This window comes from Notothenia rossii, assembly GCF_949606895.1.
Source record: "Notothenia rossii genome assembly, chromosome: 8".
Taxonomy (NCBI): domain Eukaryota; kingdom Metazoa; phylum Chordata; class Actinopteri; order Perciformes; family Nototheniidae; genus Notothenia; species Notothenia rossii.
The window spans coordinates 69,562,336-69,580,495 of record NC_136906.1 but is presented as its reverse complement, the minus strand read 5'-3'; the positions used below and the strand labels follow the sequence as shown (position 1 = coordinate 69,580,495).

Below are 18,160 nucleotides of genomic sequence, written 5' to 3'. Positions count from 1 at the left end.
ATTAGTGCTTAAGAGAGTTGGCTGATAATTTCTGCCTCTTGCTGAAATGTGTTGAGAGCTTTAGAGAATTCGCTTTCTGAAGCATTTGCAGAACAAAGAAGTGGAACAATTTGCGGCCAAATGGATAAACAAACCAAACCAAACCAGTAAGTGAGATTCTCAGTAGGAAACCTAGGAAATGTCTCATTACAGGGAAAAAGAGTAAATGTCTTTTAAGGTTAAAAGTACCTTGTGAAGTTACTTCCAAACAAACAAAAATAAATGCTTACCTTCAGCGTTTCTCAGACTTTTAACATAATGTACAAAATAAGGACATAAAAGGAAGATGTTAGGGGAAAGAGATTTTTTTGTCTACCTTTAAACTGCTTTGAGGAGCGACATACTGTATTTGGCTGCTGACACAGGCAGAGTAGCACTGTCTCAATGTCTGTCACAACAACACATATCCATCACCACCACCACAGTCTGTTCATGACTCTCACTTACACTCTTTGAGAAGGAGTTGTTTGGACCTACGTACAAAAAGAACTATATGGCAGTAAAAATAAGTGGGACTGATAATGACAAAAAAGAGACTAAAATAGACTATAGATTTACACAGAGGTAAACAGATGGGAGGAACGAAAGACACATTGTGTTGATGTAATGCTTTGATTGATCTCACTAATACTCTCCGTTGGTGTTTCCCTGCAGGCTGGTGGGGACTTTCTGTATGGTTCTTCAGAAGGTGGCAGAGGAGGGACACCTAGAGCTGACCGACACGCTCATCGACGATAACAACACGTCAATAAAGGTACAACTAACTAACCTACATTGAAGAATCAGCCATCTACAAGCTTTTTTTTAAAGATCTGGTCGATACCTCTTGAATTTTTGTAATGTGTCAATCTGAGTGATTTTGTGACTTTGATTGAAGCTTAAGTTTTAGAGTAGATGCTTCACATAAAAAAAATAGTGCCACGTTTAGAGAAAGGATTCATGTGAAAACACTTGAATACTTCTCGCTCCTGGGAATTGGTTAGATTGAGCAAACTCACCTGCAGGCATTTTTGCACCAAAACTTTGGTATACTGCAAAATACTGAGAGTTTTCCTTGGTAATAAAAGGCTTAATCAGAATAGTGTGAAGTCCTATGGCAAGGCCTTGAATGTAATGGGCTGCACTCCAGCTTTAATGCAGATTTACCCGCTGGTATGGGTATGTTAACTGGTGATCTAAAATGTGGAGTCAGCATAATTTACATGAAGCCTCTTCAACCCCACTCAACCCATTAACAAAGTAATGCTAAACCGACAAGAAATAGATACAACATTAAAGTGAGAATTACCAAACATGTCAGGGAAATGTGAGAAATGTGTCTAAAACGAAGCGCAAAACATCTGGAATATTTAATATGGTGGGTTTGGGGTTTACATATTTATTTGCATAGCTAGGAAGAGCTAATACAGGGTTTATTTACTCATATTAAAGGGGATGACTAGAGTCCAAAAACAGATGACCAAAGTAAAATTAAATGCTTATATAGATCAAATGATATGGCTTTCTATTCCTTGCAGCAGTAAGTTGAAATGAAAGCTTATCAGTCAGCAAAATGCAATCACAATTTAATGGAGAAATCAATCTTCCAATACACCTGCAGTGGTCTGTAATAGGAGAACTAACAGCCGTCATTTGGCCTATAAAAACACCAGCGTTTAAGACCTGCACATCGAGAAGGAACTTAATGAAATACAACAGTCTCCTAGCAATATCAGCACATCAGGACATTTTCCATTAACATTAATTCCTATATTCCCTATTGATTGAAAATAGACTTCTTAACTGGGAGCAGCTCAGTTTAAAGCTTATTAAAGGCTCCCCATTAGCGGTGGTGAGGAGGAGGGCTAGGAACATTTTGCTGGTGTGTGTGTGTGTGTGTGTGTGTGTGTGTGTGTGTGTGTGTGTGTGTGTGTGTGTGTGTGTGTGTGTGTGTGTGTGTGTGTGTGTGTGTGTGTGTGTGTGTGTGTGTGTGTAAATGTGAGCAGCATAATAGCATGTGTGAGAGGGAATTTGACTGTATGTGGTTTCAAAGCTCCACATGTACAGGATTGTGTAAGTGGCGACAGGGTGATACACGGCATGGGAGAGCTTCAGGGTGCACACACACACACACACACACACACACACACACACCTACACACACACCTACACACACAAACAGACATATGTGCGAGTAGCCTCTCGTGAAATCACACAACGAAGCAGACACAGAATATTAGAGACTATCAGTACGGTACATCCCTGTAGGAGAAAACTAAATCCGACACACCCTGAGACATAACTCCTTGTACCTACAACTGCACTGGTGTGGTTGCCATAGTGACAACTCCCAACTCCTCGTGGACCACAGGGATTGCTTTGCAAAGGATGTTGGAAATCGAGAGCGACATGGAGGGAGAAAGGGGGAACGAGAGCCCCGAGAATTTTCTATTCTCATCCGTCTTTGTCAGTAGAATAAATTGTCCGCTTCTTATTAAAGATGAGGTCATCGTCAGGAGGATTATATTCTCCAAACACGAGTCCCTGGGAGACAGAGAAGACAAACTGCGATGTCACAAATGTTTCTGGACGGGATTAAACTAACACTCACTTTCAGTCCGAATCCCCCCCCCCCCCCCCCCAGTAAAACAGATGATTAATAGTCCTGTTTTGTTGTCTTGACTGAGAACTTTTCTAAACATAATTAAATTGCTATTGTTTATTTGAGGCTTAGCTTGGAGGTGTTGACTCTCTCACTAAAGGTTTAGATCGATTTATAAATATCCGGTCGCAGTACCACAGATGGTGAGGTATTATATTTGTGTATAACTGCATTGTACAGGGTTCAATACAATTTCCGCACTCTACTTTCTCAAACAAAGTTGAACATTTGTTATATTTCTATAGGATTTCGCAAGCTTCTGGTTCACAGGGCTTATTTAAGTAATTTGAAATGATCTTGACAGCTGAAGGATTATAATTTATAACAGCAATGACATCGCTGACAAATGATATTAGTGTCAGGGACATCAATTGTTCTTTCAATTTTGCAGTTGTAGTTTCTTGTTAGGACATGTCATAAACACCTGGGATTGTATTTTGGAAGAGGGATACAGAGGCACACTGGATGTAGCTGAATGGGGAAATAATGAGATCTGCTCAAGAGTTTGATTTGAATAAAGTGGCTAATTTTATAGATATAAAAATGGTTTTGATGCTTCATGATCAAATAATCTTTCGTACAAATGCTTAAAATTAAAATCTGCACTCTGACCTGTATGGAAATAAAAGCTTATTAGCTATCTGCTAATAACGTTGGCTGACTTTCATCTGCTTTCATGCTGTTTTCAGACCAGCGTTACCATAGAGATCAAATACCAGTCGATGGATGGCGCAGTGGGAGTGTGGAGCGATGGGGAGTTCCTGGATGTTCCTGACGACCGTGATGGGATGTTCGCCTTTGAAACTGAGAGCTTGCTGTCAAGTCAAAGCCACGGGTCTGGGACGCCTCCTGGACGAACCTTACAGGGGTCCATACCAACCTTCAGGAAGTGAGTCACACACACACACACACACGCACGCACGCACGCACGCACGCACGCACGCACACACACACACACGCACACACACACACACACACACACTCTTTCTCAAATATTACTTGACTGCCTACTGTGATTCAGGCTTTGAGATGCTGTTTGATTGGTCTCTGAATAGGGATTTGACTCGCCTCACCAGCAAACAAGATGTGTTGTTTTAATGATGTACTTCAGTTTAGGAGATCATTAACAGTAACAGTCATACTGCGGCACACATTCACACATGTGATCTGTACCTGTTGTGCAGCCTGAAATAGGGCTGCTCGATTATGGCAAAAATCATAATCTCAATTATTTGGGTCAATAATTGATATCACGATTATTGAAAACGATTATCCATTTACTTTGAAAACATCAATTTATTGGAGAAAAAAATGTACAGTATGTTTTTAACAGTTGATTACCCTGAACGTTAAGTATAATTCAAAACAAAAACAACAATTCTAAAAACAAAAAAAAGTAATAATAATATTTAAAAAATAATCGTTTTATTTCGATTACAATGTTTTCGTAATCGTTGCAAGCCATAATCGTAATTGCGATTAAAATGAATGATTAATTGAACAGCCCTAGCCTGAAGGGTCCTGTGCTTAATTACAATGGTGAAAAACATCAACAAATATATTCACCAGAGACTGTTGACCAAAAACCAAAAACCATCCAGCAGATTGTGAGATTCAGATTGACACAGAGTATTCTGTAAACATGCTAGTATTTGATACTAATGTGCCTGATGTTCGTGCAAAGTTTGAATTAAACGCGCAGGAAAGGAAACTTTCAAATGACAACGTCTTAAATTAAGAGGGATAAAATGAAGTGTCTTATCAATTGTTTTAAGTGTCACTTCTCTTAATTAACGGATATGGTTGTTCAATTTGGCACATTAGGGGTTCTCAAATTAAAGGGAAACTTCACAAATGGTAAAAACGGTGAAGTTTCAGTATGCAATGGTAAACGGACTGCATTTTTATAGCAAGTTTATATAGCACTTTTCTAGGTTTACGACCGCTCGTAGCACTTTACATATACAAGTCAGCATTCAACTATTCTTACAGAGGCAGAGCAATTTCGGTTTTGCCCAAGGATACATCAACCTGTTTGACTGCAGGGACTGCGATCAACTCCTACCTTTGTGATTGCTAGATTACAAAAAGGTGTACAAAGTGTTTTTTTGGCTCTAAAGGATGCTGCGTGAAGTCTGATCCTTTGCCTTAAGTGAGTTGAGAGACTTGAGTCAGCAGTGGTTGGGACTGAAAACTGCAAGTTTGAAAATGAAAATGTATCTTTGCTTCTAGCACAACGCATCCACTTAACTGAAGGGTCAGTGGTTGAGTTGCATTGTGAGTAATGTGGGTGGCAGGTTTTATAAAAGAGAACTGTACACTGTTTGTCCGATAGTGCTTTAGGCAACATATGTCCCTGCTGGTTGAGTACTCTTCTAAGTGTACAGAAATGGTATGTCATAATAAAAACATTGTAGGAATGAAAGGAGTTTTTTTTACCACCATCACTTAAGGGTTTAAAAATAATTATTGGATTATGTTGGCCCTGGGTGGATGCAAAGTGTATCATGTACATCTATGCAAACGTTCAAATTGCAGAAAGAAAAAAACTTAGTAGCTGAAGTTGCATGGTTTGCTTAAGCATTTTATAATACATTGCATTTTCAGTTAGTTAATAATACTTGACAAGTAATCCAAGCCTGTACAAGGTTTGGTGAAAAACTGTAAGGCCCCCAGCCCCACAGCACTGCAGTATGACTAAGTCTCCCTCTGTGTTTGCTTCTCGTGTTTTTGCTGAATATATGTGAAATTATCTGTGGGTGGTATTGATTTCCAGTGAGACTATCTGCACTGCCAGACCCTTAAATCCATCATTATAAAGTAAAGTCGAATCGGCCTGTGAAGAATTCTGTATGTGCGAGGCTGAATGCTGTCGGGCGCATGTCTTTTGTTTTTGTTTGTTGACACTGAACGGCGAAGTTGCACTGTCTTACAGCATAGAATCAAAAAACTGTTCATGTTCTGCCGATGTGAGACTCGAAGCAGTGTGAAGAAAATAAGAACATTTGAATAACCTTAACTTTTAGAGCATCCCACGGGTATTATACAACATACCCAGTGTTTAGTTTCTGTATCAAAAAGTACTGCTGTGGAGAAATACTGTAAAAGACTTCAATGGAAGTGGGATGAAAGCAATCACCAAGCTCATGAGGTCTCACATCAACTTTCATCACATTTCCTTAATGTTCTGTAGGTGAAGCAGCTCTTTGTCCTTGCTGCTTGACAAGGGCACTTGTTATCTAGTTGCTCCACAGAGCTGTCAGTCAGACTTGGCAAGGGCTGCTCTAGAGCATTTGAGAGTTGTTGAGAAATTTGCCAACTAACTCCCAGCAATCCCAACAAATCCACCTCTCATTTACCTCACACCGGTGTTGGCCGGACTGATGGGCCTGTGGAACGATTTTAATAGCCTTGTCACTTCTCATCCGAATCCAGTTATAGCCTGATTCACCAGCTGCTCAGTGGATTTCTGCTTTAGAGGTTTTCAGAATTAAAAGTTGTGTTAAAGTGCATTTAGTGGTGATAGCACGTCTGTTTGTTTCTCAACTATTCTTTAAGTTGACCTTTAAAACTGTTCAAAGTGGGACAATCCCGTATCTCAGTTGGGAGGCTATTCCAGAATGAGCTGCCCTTAATTGAACGTACATTTTGACCGAAACTGGTCCACCTACGCCTACGGTGGACTTCACAGTCTCCTCTGGTTTCTGACCCAGTGCAGCGTCCAGTGTGTTTTTTGTGGATGAATTCCCCTAAGGGAGGGGCGGCCAGTCCATGTAACCCTTTATAAAAAAAACACATACTTTTAAAAGACTTAAAATTGTCAAAACTCAAGAAATTGTGTTTTTCAAGGATGGTACAGTGGTGGTATGAATGTGGCTTTCTGTCAAACACCTTGATAGCCCTCTTGTACAGCTGTTCTATGGGTTTCAGGTTTGTGGCACAAGCAAACGACCAGTTTGCCATGAACAGTTTAGCTTGGAGGTCTTTAATCTCTGTGAGTCCTTTTGATTTGTGGTTTTTTCTTTGATTGTTTTACCGACGCTTTCATGCAGATCTCATTATTCTCAGCGATGTCACTTTTTCTTTAGCATCTTCTTGTCACTTCTAGCTGTTATTCATCTCCAGACTTCAAAAGTAGTTTTCATCTGCGGCCATAAGTCAATCTGAGACTTTGAACTTAAAGCTTTAAGAGTTTAAGAGTTCAACTGTGTATTTAGATCGCTTGAGAGACACGTAAACACAACTCCTCCCACTCACAAATTCAGTGCAAGAACAAACATGGTACTCGGTGTTCAGCCTACTGCTGTCTATTTCGATTATATCACCTGCCTGCAGCATAAAGGTCATGTACTGTATGCTGCTTAAGGGAGAGTTTGGGTTTATTTCTGTTTTCAGAGGGGAATTCACTTTATTATATCTGTTCATTATGACTGCATGAGAGCGTAGGTGGCTTGTTATGGCGTATTCGTTCCTCCCTATCACCTTAATTGAGTGAAATTGAGCCCAAAGTTGAACGTCCCTCTGCAGCTTCTTCATCATCTCTGGTCCTGCAGAATGATTTATGGCGGTGCCCATGCAGCATAATGCGCCGGCTTTGCAGGGGTTTTGTTATTCCTAATAAATAAATCAACCTCTGAGGGGTGTCACTGCCAGTGAAGCAGATCTGCTGAATAGTGCATGCATGGGAGCACATGTGCCAGACAACAAGAGAATGGATCCAAGGCTCCGATTGTCCTTTGATCTGTGGACATCAAACGCTGGAAAAGAAAATGAACAAAGAGATGAAATGAGTTTGCACATTAGTGTTAGATGCTACTTTGACACTGGTGCAACAGGCTTACAGCACAGGATCTTCTTTCTCTTGCAGAACATATTTATAAAGAATTTGTCATTGCCTCACTGAAACTGAAATTGCTTTAAAGAGTCATTGTGTTTGTTCAAATTATTTTAATATGCATGAATAATTTGCATAACATCAGGTTGGCACTCAAAGGAGACAATTCTGCCCGGGCGGAGCTTCTGCTGAAAGGATTTACTGAAACAAGTGTTCAATTATTTATTCAAATGTTCTGCTTGGGATTCATTTGTCCATCAGTGTAATTTGCTGTGTCTTCAAAGACTGCTCGCTCCGGCTTCACATACAGAATAATGCAGGTGTTGCAGGCCTCTTATCTCCCAGTAGAAACATCCATAACAACAGACATGTCAGCTAAACACAAACATGCTAGTGTTTAACAGTATCGGTATATTCATTTTACATGTGGATTTTGTGCGTTACGTTATTCTTCACATATGGTGCTTTTTAGACATCTTTATTTATTGTACACTGTGGGCAGCCGTCAGCTTGTCGAAAGCTGTAAGCTCTTGTCAGCAAAGGAAAACCCTTCAGACCAGTGAGTCGAAACATTGCTGACACACTGCAAAAGCAGATCATATTTACAGAGTTTCAGTTTGAGACTTATTGAGTTTCACATTTTTTTAATTTATACACTCAACTTATAATGGGATTTTTCATTATCCATAAGCTGTTTTTTTTTATATTATCTGAAGTACTGTTATCTGTTCTCTTGCTTTCTCTCATGCTGCAGAGACAGATTCTGGATTGAAGCAGCTATCTCTTGAATTTTTGACATCCCTTCTTTCATCTCGTGTAGCTGTATTGCCTCGGGTCTGCTCTGTTTTTTTCAGCACTGCTGTACTTTGCAGTGGAGCTTCTTTTTCCAAGCCTTTGTGACGGTATGTCAGCTCCTCTTGTTATTGTTCTGTTCCAAGCCCTGATGTGGGAGCAGACAATGACGAAAAGAAGACATGCCTCCTGGGGCAATCCTAGTTTCTTCATGACCTGTGTGTTTGTCCCAGACAGGAGGAAGGATCTCTTCTCATTAGAGATCATTACTTTTAAGAATTTCTTTGTAGTCCCTAAGACATCCGGGATGTCGAGAAAAAAGGGAACATTTTGTTCTGAAAGCCTTTTAACGTAGTCTGAATCATTTTGTATTTCCATCCCAGTTGATGCAATAACAGAGTCAAAAATGCAAGAGCGCTATTTGGAGTGAATATTAACATTTTAACAGTGATGGCTATTCTTAGAAAAAGTGGTTTTGTAATGTGCATTCTTCTACTCCTACTTCATGTTCCTCCACCATGCTGCTTCTCTTCCTTAGTTTGCATTATGCAGACGGTGTATCCCCCACACAAACACACTGTAAAATATGGTGGAGGTATATGTTTTATCAGATTAATGCACACATAAAAAAAACAGCCCTTATCCCTTTTTTATGTTTTGTTTGTGTTAATGTAGGTCGTCAAGGCTCTAAGCACGCTTTTATTCAAGGTGTAAGGGCATTAAACTTGCATTAGCTTCTTACTCTGTGACACTAATGACGTTAAAGTTATGAGCAAACATTTGCAAGATCACAGGCATACAAAAGAGCTGCATCAATTAACGTTCTGAGCAGATACACAACAGCACTTGAGAAAAATGATATTGATGTTCCATTTTATCCGTGGTTGACATGTAGAAGTAGATGTCTCATTTCATAAAACATTTAAAAGTTGGAAAACATTAATGCAGCACAAGGCATCAAGTGCACCAAGTAAATCCTTATAGGTATTTCTAGAATGAATGAGAAAGTATTTAGAGCAAGAGCACTGCAGAGCATTCGATAATCTATCAGGAAAGAGAGTTCTGGTTTTGTGAGAGTTTTCAACCCCCTGCTGTGTTATCGGGTAGAACGAATCGTTGTCTGGCTGCAGTCCAGAGGATGCTAGAAGCTCTGATATGTGTGCACCCACTGTGTGTGTGTGTGTGTGTGTGTGTGTGTGTGTGTGTGTGTGTGTGTGTGTGTGTGTGTGTGTGTGGGGGGGGGGACAGGTGTGTAGGAGCTCCTTTCAGCAGAGCCCCCCCCGAGCAGAACAGACAGTATATGTCAATGAATTATTGATCACTGGTGGTTCATTTTTTTTTTTTTATCATCCACCACATTTTACAAAGGGATTCCACATTTTGACAATATTGATATATAATGATATAATTCAAAGAAAGTACTCTGCCCTCACAGTGTGGGCAGGAGCACAGATATACTGCAAGCTTAAACTAAAAAAGTTCAAGACAGGAGTTGTCCATTGACGTTTTTTACTGAAAGTAAAAATGAAAGCGATTACAATTTGGAGAAAAACAACACTTATGTCTTACTTTGACCCTCTGCTGGCGGCAAGTTCAGAGCCACATCTTTGAACACCCCTCTGCTCCTGACACATGCACATCTTTGATATGCTCATAACGGCCGGGAACATGTTTCCTGCACAGTTTGAGACCCTGTTTATGGCGGAGATGGAAATCAAGCAGCTAGGTATGGGCGAATAACCCTGGGAATTATTGAGCAACTTATTCATGCTCTCATGTATTATTGATTATGGCACAATCACCCCCAGACATGCAGTTCAGTTAATGTTCAGCACGTGCAACATGTTCATATGTAGCCTGAGACCTCTGTTTTATTTCAAATATGTAAACGCTGGCTTTGCAACAGTTATCTTATTCTCTCTATATCTGCAACACATAGCTTCATGCCTCATTCAAAGCGTTTGTGTTTGCTTGATGATCAGTTATAATTTGCAGTTGCTGATGCATTTATGGTGTTTATTATTTCAGATCAAAGGAAAAAGAAGGAAAGGAAAATAATGGCTTTAACAGCCTCTTCAACTTTCCTCTATATTTTCTTTTAGAGTTTCCTCTGCAAACCACCAAAGTAAAGTGAACATTTGCATATTTCCGTTAACTCTAATTGGAAGCCCCACTTGTGAACAGGATTTTGCCCATCACTGACATATTTGATAAATGCATGTGTCATTCATTCTGCATCGAGGGATGACTTGTTTATAAACAGGCGTGTGGCGCAGTGGGTTGGTGCATTGGTGATCGGATCAGGGGGATCAGAGGTTCAAACCCCACTGCAGTCAGCATGTCGTTGTGTTCCTGGGCAAGACACTTCACCCCAACATTGCTCTTGTGGGGATTATCCACAGTATTGAGTATGTAAGGCGCTTTGGATAAAAGCATCTAACAGGTAACTTAATAAAATCAAGTGAAAAACTTTCAAGGTAAATCTCCTTGTTTGTCCTTGTATGCACTCTCAACACGGCTTGGCAAATGAAAGAAAAAGATTATAGGGAGTTTGATGCCTCAATATGTATATTTCTCCTCTCCTTTGGTCGGCCATTGCTGTTCTTGTGCAGAGGATGCTCTCTTACTGCCAACAGAGTATCAGCAGGTCGCTGTCTTTACCTGCTATGACTTAATAACTGAACTACTCTTATAACAACCTTTGTTTATTTTTTCTTGATGTGTAACTGTGACCTCTCTGTGAAGCAAAGGTGAAAGTGACATGACATTGTTATTATGGCAAAAATATGTTAGAAAGGAAAGTTAGGTGTACTAGGTGTGTACGCATGACTTTACAATCAGAAAAGGTTTACGGTACTAAGGTTTACTCTTGTTATTAAACGTTTGTTTAATTTGACCCGTGATTCCTCTCACTGATTTGACCAAAGAGTCAGTTGCTGCCGCTATCATCTGCATAGTTGACCAAACACCTTCAGTGTTTTCTCTACTGTGTGTTAAAGCACAGCAGCACAGTTGTGTTGCACAGAGCCCCACCCCCCCATCCTTCCCCTCTTCCTCTTCCTCTCTGTACTTTCAGCCATGTACCTCCACCTCTTCCTCTCTCCCTCCCCTCCTCCCTCCTGGGCATCTGTTATCTTGCATGGCTGGTCTGGAGGATTTGCACCTGACAGGTGAACAGTATGGAAATACAGTTCCAAATATAAGAAAGCTGCAGGAGGATTTTTTGCAGGGATTTGTATTGTGATCAACCTCGGTGGAGATCAGTAGCCTTTCATGTGGTATGTATAAAACATATTGTTCACACATTGTAGGTTTGTCTTTTAGTTTTGGTAGATTATTGTTTTATCATAGATTGGATGGGACAACAAGCTTGACTGGATAACTGGAACATCACATTTTGCATTTAACCAGGGCTGCAATGCACAATAACTTAATTATCAATACATTCATTTGCCAGTTAGTTAATTCGTTTTGTGGTCTATTAAATGTGAATTACAAATTGCTTACATTTTCCGCAGATTGGCTTATTGATTATCTAATTGATTCAGGGTTTCAGTAACAATTGAGCTTTTCATTCATTTACTGTTATCTAATTAACTGTCAGCTGGTCAAACTGCACTTTATATTATATTATATTGTAGGATGAGAATCCAAGTGCACATTTTCAGGCGTGACCGGCTTTGATTTGACTGGAAAAGCTTTTTAATCTTCATTTTGATGAGTCTTTCTTTTTATTCTTATTTCCATGCCTCCAGGCTTTTACTTTTAAATCTCTCTTGGCTCTTAGCCACGAACCTGTCAATTGTCTTTATCCAATGAAAAGAGGTTAAAGGTTGCCTCTAGAATAACGAGGGAAAGATCAGAGCAGAAATTCAACTCTGATAGACTCGGCTGTGCTTGAAGAAACAAAAGGAGAGCCTTCCTATTCATTAATTCCCTGACATGTATCCATATCCGCAGCAAATTGGACGGTCACACTTATTTTTAATTATTAAGTCCCCTCGTTTGTCGTCCCGCTGATGACATCAGCAGCTCTTTGTTGATGTGGTGACATATGATCCAGATATTATCAATGTGGAGACACAGGATACTCTTTGTTTTGAGATTGAGGGTCTGGAGAGTTGGCGAAGAGGGATTAAATCCCCATGAATCAAATGTCTAGCCGAGTTAGAAAGACATCCATGACAAACGTTGTGGTGTTGAGTTGCATTTTGATTGAGTCCACCAGAGGTTCATGGGCTTTTCAGTCTGAGGCAAGTTCAGTACAAAGTTTTATCACTAAAGTTTATACATTTTTTTTTTCTTCTTTTTGAGTGTACTGATGGAAAAATCATCTCATTAAATAAAAAAAGTAAAAAGGTTCACTTCATCATGATATACAGTATGACCCCTCTCTCTTTTTTCTCCTATCTTCTGTCTCTGTCTCCTCCCTCAGAGCAGGGAAGGGAGTCTTCTCAGCCATGAAGCTCGGCAAGATCAAGAGCTCTAAGGATGATCACAAGAAACTAGCAGGTATAACAACCCTCAGGACACAAGACAAGGCCCATTTAACCCAAGCTTAAGATAATATTTAGATTTAGTTAATCCACAGTTGTTTTCAAATGTTGCAAGTAAGCTAGAGGAAACAAATATAGGCCCGTTAAGTTATTGAAGTCTGAGCGCACCCTCCCTGAGAAAGTGTTACCCAGACTCAAAGATAAACTAGTGAAATATACATTAACAATTAAAGCAAAAGTACTGGAATAAGCCTATTAATATACATTGAGTGTTTATTTTTATTTTTGTATTTATTCCAGAAATATATAACTAGATCTACATAAAAATCACACCCGCCTCAGTTTACAGTCCACTCAAATCTACACGTTATTGCTCACATACATACATCACCCCTTTCCTTCCAAGTCTTTGCAAATTATAAATAAATACAGATATTCATTTAAATTCTCTGACCTTCCCCTGGGTCGTCAGTACCAGAGGTCGCGTTAACCGAATATTTTCAGTCCATGACGGATTTTTTTAACAATGACGGAAAAATATGAAAGCAGTCCGAAGTCTGAGTCACATTTTGACGGTTGACAGTTCACGAGCATGCTCTCTCTCCCCGCCCCTGTGAAGACCGACGGGTAATTTTTACGGAAATGTTACGATCCTGTCCGTCAAAATGACGGGCAGTGAAAAAGTCTAGCGCAACCTCTGGTCGGTACAGACAGGTATGTTTACAAATCCGAAACAGGTGTTAGTTAAAAATGAAATATAAAAGAAAATAATACCCAACCACCTTGAGTGTTTTTAATTGCGTAAAGTAAACCACCCAAACTTTCCCAGAAAATAGAGAAGCCATGACCTCAGTCTCCTCATTAGAAGGCACTGCTGTGGCCAACATCACATGTTCTGTTCTCTCTGGTGATGGTCGCCATTGCTTATGTTACTGGTCTTGATTATGATTTTGTCGTTCAGAGGAGCCGGCGGTCCTGGAAATGGAGGACCTGGACAGGAAGGCGATGCGTCTTGCCGGGACAGTGGACCCAGACACCATCTCTTTGGCCTCCGTCACCGCCGTCACCACCAACGTCTCCAATAAGAGGTCTCTATTTGTTTCTCCTTTGTGAAATGCGGCGTCCCACTTCCCTTTATATACTTATACATGTGGCTCACTCATGATGGGGGAATACGCTCCAACACACACACACACACACACACACCCACACACACACACACACACACACACACACACACACACACACACACACACACACACACACACACACACACACACACACACACACACACACACACACATCCTGAATGTTTCACTCAGTACTGTACACCTCAAACTGCTGATGCTGCAGGATAACTTGAAGTTATGCCTTTTGATGGCATACATCTTTTAGAATAAACACATTCAGCATGTGAGAATGGAAAAAAGGCAGCATGCACGATTTCAGATTCAAACTTGGAATTGAGTCTGTAATCATTTGCCACCTCTGTTGGAGCACAGGAGAATGTAATAACAAAATGGTGTTGTGTTTCTGAAGGTCAAAGCCAGATATCAAGATGGAGCCAAGCTCTGGACGCCCAGTGGATTATCAGGTGTGTGTTTGTGTGTTTGTTTCTTTTTTTTGATGTACAACTGGCAGGATGATTTGAAAGAGGAAGAAGCCAAAGTACGTCTTCAATGTGAATGCAGAAGATGCTAAACTTTAGGCTTCCCTCTGAAGAAAAACTATCCATCATTTCGGAAATCACATACTAGACACCACTCCCATATACAGTATGCACAACAATAACAACGGTGTGACGGCAATTTATCTCCACAACATCAAAGAAAATAAATAAGACAATACTTGTGTAACTGTCCTCCCATACTCACGGCCTATATTCAAGGCCCATTTTGTTAAAGAACATTGTGGATACATTAATTCACCAGAATGAAAGCCTGCTTTAATCCTAGGGTGCAGACTTCCTTTTCTTTTCATGTTTCCCTCTACTCATTATCTAAGGACTAATTAGACCAGAGGGATATTACTTGGATGAAGATGCCTTGAACTGAGATCTCGTTTGTCCATCTAACGATAAAGTTTAATCTGGCAAAAGCACTCCTTGTCTGGAATCAGAATCATTAGTTTTGGAAAAGTCAATTTGTTAGTTTTTGCCTTAAATTGTCCTCAGTGTTAGTTCTGTATTGTTTCATGATCTATGATGATTGTATTACTGCCACTGTTGGAGATAACTCTGATTCATATCTCATGTGCTTATGTCTCCCTTCAGATCAGCATCACGGTGATCGAGGCCCGGCAGCTCATCGGCCTCAACATGGACCCTGTGGTGTGTGTGGAGGTCGGAGACGAGAAGAAGTACACGTCGATGAAGGAGTCCACCAACTGCCCCTACTACAATGATGTGAGACCTCATACTGTATACAAGTTCCTGCAAAAACACAACTTTAAACTAATAATGACTTCCTTCTTTACCTCTGAATGTCAGCTACAATTTGTTCATCCTATTCTTCATTTTGTTTCTTCATCATAAACAATCATATTCCCAAGTCAAATGCAATTACATCATATGCGGTATTCTAGTCATGCTTTTAAGTTGGCATAATCTAACTTAAATCACATTCTGGCCAACACTGACTGAGATGTGTTGTTGAATCAGGTTAAAATTCAATTCAAACAATAATACTCCCATTAAATACAAATATAGGCAGGTAAAAATCCTGCTATAGTATTTCAAATGTATTGTAGTGTTAATACAGTAAAAAACGTACACTTGTGGATGATTGGGTCCTGTAGAAATATTATGACAATGTTTGTTATGTACCTTTTAACTAATGCCAACAAATAGGAGAAATGTGTATTAGCTACCTCAGCCACCCCAGAAATATTGCATGCTTTCAGTAGCATTTGTTAATGGGAATATATGAGCTCCAAAACCAAGTTATATTGGATAAGACCTGAAACAACAATACTGTGCATTTATCTTATCACAGTGGTATTGTAAGAGCAGGTGTTTCTCAACATGAAGACATCAGTTAGTGCCTTTTTGTTGTTGTTCCTTCAACCAAACACTCACACAGCGTAAGTGCTCTCTATGATGTCCCGGTGTAGTGATTTATTGACTTTGAAATACTACCCTTTAAGCTCTTAACTAAAGGGTTGTTACCCGCTCTGAGTGTTCCTGAACAGCAGAGAATCTCTCCCAATATGTGTTGGCAGTGGCGAGGGTCGTGCAGAGCTTAGAGAGGAAATGTGTCTGCTATTGATTCCTTCTGTTTGTGTGAAGATCCCCTGCGGACAAACACACTGGAAACCAAAGATAATACTCGTTCATGCTTTCACTCCAAGTGTCCAGAACCTCCTGTTTGTTCTGAACCTGTGCTGCGGCTTCCGATAAATTCCCACGCTTTCAAAATAAGGTTTACCGATCATATTGCAACCATCATGAGAAATACAATGTCACCCCATTTCATCAGCCATGTCCTCGTCGCTCTGCTTAGTCTTTCTTTTAGAATACATATTTTATCCTGTACTAACAGAACTCACATTTAGCGTTATGAATAACCTGCGAAATCCAGCAAAAAGGATGAAACAGTGTGTGAAGCAGGCAGGGATCAGTGTGTGATATGAGGCAGATGGTTAGAGATGTAGCCTGCAGAAAAGCCAGTGATGTCCAGTTGTGAAGAATCTGGCTGTGCCCTGTGTGATTCTTTCCTCTATTGTCAACGCACTCACATGAAAGAAGACAAACAAAGAGGAACTACACAATCTCATGAGACACATCTGAGTTTTCCTGTGTCTGTGTACCCTGCAAAGCCCTGTCTGTACTAAAGATGTACTGTATAGCATAGCAGCACCAATACACTGATACCTGAACACACCTACAGGAAAGAAATGATGAAACTTTGAATCAGACATTTCTTTAAAGTGGACCTATCATGCTATATTTGAATAATATAGTGTAGGACCATACCTATATAAGGCACATTTATACTTTTTATTTTTCAAAATACCAAACAGGTCATGCATTTTAGCCTTTCCTCATTTCGCTCAATTTAACACTGTCTTTGCATGGGCTGATTCTGTGAGAACAGCACCATCTACAGGCCTGGCATATGTACTACAGCGTCTCCAGCGCTTTCGAACGGCAATGTCCGTGGCTGTCTCCTCCTGATTGGTGGAGTTGGCCCAATAGCCGTAGGGTCACTTCTGTGACGTCATAGAAGTGTTCAAATCTGGATCAGTCTGTATCAGATCCGTTGCAGCCCCTTTTTAAGAGATTTGGGTATGGAGGAAAATAGAGAGGGTTGTGTTTTCTGACACTTCTGCCCTGAGCACCGGGGACACATGTTCATGTATAAAAGACGTACAAAAGTGCATTTTGCATGATAGGTCCCCTTTAAGCTACTCATCTTTGCTTAAGAACTGAAAGCCTGAGGCATTAGCGCTGTGATGTGACTACAGTATGATCTCCTGTGAGATGACATGACCATGTTTCTCTTCATCCCCTCAGCTCTTTAAGTGAACTCTGCACTGATATCTGGATTTAAAAGTTACCTGCCATATTTTATTCCCAGGGCAAATCTGAAAAAGTGTTATCTAGTGGAATATGGGAATGCATTTTAATGGGCACCGCTTTTTTCTTTCTACCGCTCTCTGCAGTATTTCGTGTTTGACTTCCACGTCCCACCTGACGTCATGTTTGATAAGATCATCAAGATCTCAGTAAGTAATCCGTACCCCAAGAGTACACCCTGAAGTACGGCTAAACAAACTCTCACACCCCATCATTCCTCTTCGGTGCATGTTTGGTGAACATTACATATTTTACAATACACTTCAGGTTCTTTTTGGGAGCACTTGGCTGCATCATTTAATATTTCAATGAGAAAACATTGACTTTTATTCAGGAAAATCCTCCTTAGTACTTTATCTAACAGACAAGAGCCTCCTTTGGTATGCGCAGTTAAGTTTGAGGATATAAAATGATATTGCAGGTTATTGCATTAAAGTGATTAATTAATGATCTAAGAGAGTAACAGATAATGTTTAATGTAAAACTATGAAGACATTATGCAGCCCTTAGTTACACATAAAGACTGTGGCCATCTGTCTCTCTAACACTCAACCTACTGAATTATTTATGGGCGTTTCCAATGCAATAGTGAATCTTTCGAGAGTTTACTCTTCGTCTAAATATTTCATCTTCAAATCTTTCTGCGCAGGTTATTCACTCCAAAAATCTTCTTCGGAGTGGGACCTTGGTGGGCAACTTCAAGATGGATGTTGGGACTGTTTACTCTCAGCCTGGTAAAATGAATAACTGATCATAAAATACAGGCATAGTCTATTTGAAAA

The 18,160-nt window shown here is 40.1% G+C and overlaps 1 protein-coding gene across 10 annotated transcripts in view; it reads left to right on the top strand.

Annotated features, from left to right (window-relative positions):
- otofa (otoferlin a) overlaps nt 1-18,160 on the top strand; it is an 85,463-nt gene that overhangs the window by 36,192 nt on the left and 31,111 nt on the right. For all 10 annotated transcript variants that reach the window (XM_079641872.1, XM_079641879.1, XM_079641873.1 and 7 more), the window contains exons 4-11: nt 694-793; nt 3,370-3,569; nt 12,742-12,818; nt 13,764-13,890; nt 14,342-14,396; nt 15,075-15,206; nt 17,465-17,527; nt 18,028-18,112. In XM_079641872.1, the coding sequence (XP_079497998.1) occupies nt 694-793; nt 3,370-3,569; nt 12,742-12,818; nt 13,764-13,890; nt 14,342-14,396; nt 15,075-15,206; nt 17,465-17,527; nt 18,028-18,112 (839 nt within the window). The remainder of the gene's footprint in view (nt 1-693; nt 794-3,369; nt 3,570-12,741; nt 12,819-13,763; nt 13,891-14,341; nt 14,397-15,074; nt 15,207-17,464; nt 17,528-18,027; nt 18,113-18,160) is intronic.